Raw genomic sequence first — 6,506 nt, 5'->3', positions numbered from 1 at the left:
ATAATTCTTTAGTATATTACTTGTGTGGTGTAGAAGAGAATTATTTATGTAGAGATACTGCTTGCAAACCAATGATGGTAAGATGATGTCATGGGGTAGGACTGGATAAGTCTGACTTCTTCCTACTCCATTCAAGCATGTACTAGGTATAAGTAAATTGATATTGGATTAGCATTTGTTGGATATGTGTAAAATTATGTGTGTTGACATATCAACTGTCTTTACATGCTAGAAAGAATAAATCAAATCCAAATCAAATCAAGTCTGTCATCCTGTGTTCTGGTAAACTGTTCTGTGGTTTCCACTGATGCATCACGGCATACACTGCTGTGATTCACTCCCCCGATCAACCACTCACTACTGACATGATTTGTCTCAGCGGAAGACCCAGTGCTCTCTAGCTCATAACATAAATCATAAGTAATTGTTTCTTTTCAATTTTATTACTGAGCTCTAAATTTCTCATTCTACCAATTTCTACTCAGCATCCAACATTAAATGCACAGCTGTAACTAGCCATTGTTTGCAGGTTTGTTTTATGGTTCAGAGAAGAAAACTGTGACACCAAAGTCCTCCTTGTACAGGTCCCAAGTCTTAGGTTTGTGTGGGTTGTCCAGTTCCTCCCTGGGTAGAAAGAGCCTGTGGAGAATTTTGTGGGAATGCAGAGTTTACAGTTGGAAACTTAAGATGTTTTGAGTCAAGAGCTACAGTAATAAATGCATCGGAGTGACTGTAACATACTTGTTATCCATTGTGAAGGAGGTATTGAACCAGAAGTAGAATGGAACATCTTCGTATCCCTTGGGAAGACCCTAATGAGAATGAGGATGGAGAACAGAAGGAATCATGGGATGACCAAGCTGAACGTGAGCTTGCCTTACATGTGCAGTTTGAAGATGTAGAGGGCAATAACTCACAGCACTCGATTCAAACATGACCTTCACGTCGCCTTCAACCACAGGCCCGTTTTTGAGGCCGATCACTGCTGTATTAGCACTCATATCAGAAAATACCTTTAAAAAAAAAAAAAGAAGCTAATGCAATAATCACCCATTCAACAAATCAATCATTATAACCGATGAGTGTATGGACCAGGTGTGCGTCACCTACTGTGCAGTTCTCCTGTTTAGCACATGCACACTGAAATACCAGCTCTTTCTTCACAATTATCTTCACCTTCAGATCACTGCCATCACCTTTACCCACACCTGGGTAAGAGGAGGGGGAAAAAAAACAAACAAAATCAACAAAAGGCACAAAGAGAGATAAAAAGGTCAAAGTTACATACTGGGGTGCCTGGTTGGTTTACCTGCTATGGAATGGATGTGGATGCTCTTGATCCTAAGGGCTTTAGGTGGAGGCAGCTGTCTGTTGAACGTGGTCTTCATTATCTCGTAGTAACCCACGTACCGGCTCTATGGTTCACACAGACACACCAGAGCTAAAATATTTTCACCCCACTGTTTAGTAAATCTCATACTCATTGCAAAAAATAAAATTTAAAGAATGCAAACAAAATGACACAGGCACCGTGTTATTTAATACTTTAACTTGTGTCAATCCTGTTATGCTGATGGCATAAATAAGAAAAAGAATAAAAAGTCCTCTCAATAGGTGAATCTCTTAACTGCATCCATGCTTCCTCTAATTTGTGACTTTTCCTTACATCTTAGTCCCACCCATGTAGGATGCGAGGAAAAGATGCAAGGGAAACGTGAGGCAAGAAGAGACACGAGATGTCTTTTCCTCCGATCCTTCATCTGAAGCATCCAATCACCAACTAATTTTGATAAAGGGGCGTGTCAGTCCACAAAAGACTGGTGCATCCTCGGCCATGGCTCCTCCAGCAGCCTCCTTGCTCCTAGGAGCAGGAATAAGAGCTCTGGGATGTCCTCAATCCTCACTCAACTGGAACAGCCTCTTGGTTGAGTGAGAATTGAGGACAGAGGAATGATTAAATAAAGGAACTGGGATCTACCATATGTTTTGCTTTCACCCCTTCTGTCTACCCGTATATTTTTTGATACTTCCACAGTGAGGCGCCAGTCAGAAGTATTCAATTCCACACACAGAGGCTTTCAGTGCAGCCCTTACATTTCTCGATAAATGCTTCTTTTAAAAAATGTCTTTGTAAGTTTTGTCTCCGAGTAGCCTGTTCTGACCTGAGAGGGAGTCTCCACTCCCTGAAACTTGGAGCTCTGACTCTTGTCTGTCCTCCTTTCACCAAAATAATCCAGACTGTCCTGGTGGAAAAACAGAAATTAATGTAAGGAAGCAGTCTGCAGTTACTAATCCATCAACCCTTGTTTGAACAAATTTCAACCTTACAGAGACGCACCTGCGCACTCTCAAACTGGTCACTGTCAATAAGCCAGGTACACACCATAGTACCTGTGCGTCCTATGAAAGAGCATAGCATCATCATCATCAAAACACATTACTTTTAGCTATCAGTGAAATAAACTGCAAGTGAGCAATAATACACCAAAATAGTCTTTGTTAGACTCAAATAGTTCTCTAAATTATAATGAAACAAGTAGATTCTGTAGTGTCACCTTTCCCTCCTTTACAGTGAATAGCAATGACATTTCTGGGATCAGCAGACATCCAATCCCTCACACTTGCTGTGTATTTCAGCATGTCCCTGAGACGCAATGAAAAAGACATTGGGACTCGCGTACACATGTTATTGTAGGTTGTGATACATCCTGTTTCTATATGTGTTCATAACAGAAATGTTTGGAGGATGTTCTTCATGGTTGTATCAATAGCACACTTCCAAAATGATGTGTAATCTAAAGTACTTTGATAATAATTATGACATGTCACAACAGAAAATGTCACTCACTCCAAAGAGGGGACGTTGTGGTCATCAATGAACACCCGTTCAACTCTGTAGTGGAAGAACTGGGGGTCATAACCTTTCTCACCTGGAAACAAAAAGATGATATTGACCCATGGTTTGTGTAGCTCTACATAAAAAGCAAAACAGTACAAGATGGTGGGGCCAACTTACTGCACAGATTATAAACTTTATAGTGGCCTTCATGTTTAGTGTCCAAGAATCTTGCCACCTCCTGCACAGATGGAGAGAAGAACAGCTTAGAGCACCTGTGGAGGTGTGTGTACTTATCAAGGGAAGTCCCTTTTTTGTTATTTGTGCATGTAATTACAGTATATCTAAAAAGTGCAGGAGGTGAACTCATACACGCTGAGCTAGACTTAACGAGTTAAGGCCAGTCAGACCTACCCTAATTGGATTCCTGTAGAAGGACTGCTTTCCAGAGGAGGGGAAAGACATGGCGATGACACGATCTAGAGAAGTGTAAACAAATGTTCCACTTCTTAAAAGGCGCAATTTAATGAACTGATGGCCTTAATAAATTCTATTTTCTGACATGGATGTGTAGTGTTTTATACAGCATGTACCTACCTGTGACATAAGTAAGGTCAAGGTCAAATCCATCCTTCTGGTAACGTCGCTTGTTCTCTGAAACCTGAGAAACACAACAAGCCAGAGATCAAATGGACTTTCAGGTATTCAGTTTTTTTACATTTCGATGGCAATGAACTTACCATCCTCCTGGTGACCTTCTCCAGCTCTTTCTTTTGAGTTGCCAGTCTCAAAACCCTCACCAGGATTATTATTCTCAGGAAACGCAGAAATGTCACCACCCTGATGAAGAATGAATGGGGGAAAAAAAAAACAACCTCTGAATCATTCAAACATTAGCATTTTAGTGGTGATGAGTACAATGTATTCAAACAAGTCAACATTATTATAAGGTATTTCTAAAAAAATAATAAAACAATAACATGGTAAATGGCGCTGTAATGTGACACTAAATGTTGGGCAATATGGTTGAAACCAGCATTACATTCCTGACTGGTATTTTTAGATACTGGTGCTTAGACCCTTTTACAGATACATTTACAGTAAAGAAAAGAAAGAAAAAGTCTTGTATGAGTTTAAAAAATTTGGAGTACTACAGCAGGATGCTTCATCTAGGCTGAGCCACACCGGGTTTTTAATTAACTAATTGTCTTAAGGGCTTTACATGGCTATGCAGGTGTTTTTACGTAGCCTGGCTGATTGGACCTATGGTCAGGTGGAAGCTCGTTGGGGCTAGCCTACTCTATTTACTAAGCTAATTCTGACAGAGGTGTAAACTGTTCCACCCAAACAGGAGTGTGTCAGTTAGGTTAGTATACAGTCTTGAGAAGAGGTCTAATCAGCCACTGCACAGGGACTTTAAAATCAGCAGAATATCAATTTGGGGATCAGGTGCTCGGAGCTAAACCTATTTAACCATAATTCAAATCTCACTCCAAACCCCACAGAGCTTCCATGTACTTATCAATGCCTAACACAGTTGTTTGAGATGTCTAGTAAATGTCTGTCCCCTGGGAACGCAGGGGGAAAAACAGGTACCTGGGGATGAGACTGGCTCCTGACAGGTCAGTGGCGGTGTAGATTATGGTAACCACCAGTGTGAGTACTACAACACAGGCGTCTGCGATGTTCAGCTTGGAGCTGAAGTACACTTTGAATCTAAAAGGTCCCCAAGAGAAGGTAAACACAGCATGAGACAATTAACATGTTACTGGGAAAAACTGCCCAGGTCACACAATTAATAGTACCAACTGGCTGCTTAGATGATGGACTGGACTTATTCTGTGACACTGTGATAGCACTCTGAGTCATTACATTTCCCAAGACTCCATCCAATACATGCCATACATTTCCTGTCCAGCTTCCTCTTCATAACTTCCTGTTTAACAGCTAATCACACTTGGTTTCTGCTGACACGATACTCTAGAAATGTTTGCATCACTCGTAAACATTTCTTGTTCTCACACCACAAGCTAGTTGTGATAACTGACAGCTACTGTTGAATATAAAATTTACAAAATATTACAGTCTATTTCAGGGACATGAGTTAACCCTCTTGAAGGGATGCATGGGTGCTGACACTGCATCTGCCTTCAGTGTCGAAAACTCAAAGACTGGTGGTGTTGACTATCATAAGCACAGTAAAAAAACAAGTTGGTATATTAGTACACACCTGCATGCAAGGCCTCACTCACCCTTCCACATAGACGCGCAGCAGAACGTCAATTAGAAAGAAGAAGGAGATGGCGAGGGACACGGCCTCTATGGCATCTCCGACCCCCTTGCTCTTGGTATTTAGGGACAGGTCCACAATAACCAGCACAATGTCCACTAGGATCAGTATCACTCCAAATACACTGGGGAAAAAGACAGAGAGAACCACCATCATCATCAAACACCACAGGAAATCAAAGAAACATCATTAGCAAATATCCCTCTAGACCACCCAAGATCTCTCCAAAAGAGTTCAGCAAAGACACTCACCGAAATCCAAAGGACATCACAAAAGGTGCAATCTTCCTCCGAATATTGCTACAAGGGAGGACAAGGGTTCTCAGTACACAGTGGGGTTCTCAATAAAGGGATGTAAAGCAAAGCTGTATGAACGTACTGATGCATTGTGTCTGCTTCCACACTCTCCCTCTTTCCATCATCTATCTTCACTTGAGCATCCTCCATCTTGGCTATATTTCTAAAAGACGGGCAGAAAACATACAATAATATGTAAGCAAAACCTACAGCCTACAGTACACTACCTTGCAAAACAACCAGAGTACATTTGCATACAAACTGACAGCTACAAATATTAAATAGTTTCTGTAAACATTTACATAAAAATCCATGGACAGAATAAATGTTAATCCTCCCATATCTAAATTATTTTACTCACCCATTTACACCTGAGTCAGATCCTGGACTGAAATAGACAGAGGACATGATTTCTCGTTTTCTTCTGAAAGTGTAAACTCTGGATTTGCATACAAACACAAGATTATGGTCCCATCGTTCCCTGTAACGCATGTTGCTGCACGGTTACATTGTTAAAAACAAATCAGGGAAGACAACAGGACAAAAGCAGTGCCCTGTCCTAAAACACTGCATCTCTGTCAGTGGCCCACATAAATCCTGTCACTGTTTACAAGTAATAAATTCAACTGTTTACCATTAATGTTAACTTGCTCCGACGCAGTATCACGAGTTGGTGCTTTCCAATTAGCCGCTAATGCAAAACCCAGGATTGGTTATTACCTCTATGAAAACTAAAGGAGCAGCGAAACAATTCAAACCAAACAGCTCATCTGGGCCAAACACCTTCCCCACAGTCCTTTCCTCTCCTTACCTCAAGCGTTGACACCGAATTACTACAAAAAACTACAGTATCTAACAGTATCTAACCCTCCACAGCCTGCTCACCGTTAGGTCTGTCATTCGTGAAATTATACGACACTTTGTCTTGTGACTCGTTGTGAACACAAAGGAAGACTGTTCAAAGGTTAACCGGGGACAGTTTTTCCATCCATCCACTATTCTTCATCGTATTTGCAAACGTAGCGGTTTTGAACTTCCTGGACTTCAGTTTTTATAAAAGACGCCCAGTCCTGCCCCCACCTCG

At 41.1% G+C, this 6,506-nt stretch overlaps 1 protein-coding gene across 5 annotated transcripts; it reads right to left on the bottom strand.

Annotated features, from left to right (window-relative positions):
• Nucleotides 1-237: 237 nt before the first annotated feature.
• Nucleotides 238-6,506, bottom strand: tpte (transmembrane phosphatase with tensin homology). Of its 5 annotated transcripts, none has more exons than XM_020598353.1 (19): nt 6,308-6,506; nt 5,784-5,903; nt 5,505-5,585; nt 5,378-5,425; nt 5,089-5,250; nt 4,433-4,552; nt 3,577-3,676; nt 3,434-3,497; nt 3,251-3,315; nt 3,017-3,077; nt 2,849-2,930; nt 2,556-2,644; nt 2,339-2,400; nt 2,163-2,243; nt 1,310-1,415; nt 1,111-1,208; nt 918-1,013; nt 742-812; nt 238-639 (listed from the first exon to the last, which is right to left on the bottom strand). In XM_020598353.1, the coding sequence occupies exons 2-19, from the start codon at nt 5,828-5,830 to the stop codon at nt 537-539; spliced, it is 1,536 nt and encodes a 511-aa protein (XP_020454009.1). In that variant the 5' UTR covers nt 5,831-5,903; nt 6,308-6,506; the 3' UTR covers nt 238-536. The 5 variants fall into 5 exon arrangements, with proteins under 5 accessions (XP_020454009.1, XP_020454008.1, XP_020454007.1 ...); XM_020598352.1 differs by lacking the exon at nt 6,308-6,506 and adding an exon at nt 6,057-6,301 and having other exon boundaries at nt 5,784-5,861; XM_020598351.1 differs by having other exon boundaries at nt 239-639; nt 5,784-5,861.

Source organism: Monopterus albus, unplaced genomic scaffold (assembly GCF_001952655.1).
Source record: "Monopterus albus unplaced genomic scaffold, M_albus_1.0 scaffold38.1, whole genome shotgun sequence".
Lineage (NCBI taxonomy): Eukaryota > Metazoa > Chordata > Actinopteri > Synbranchiformes > Synbranchidae > Monopterus > Monopterus albus.
This window is presented reverse-complemented; position numbering and strand designations above follow the sequence as displayed.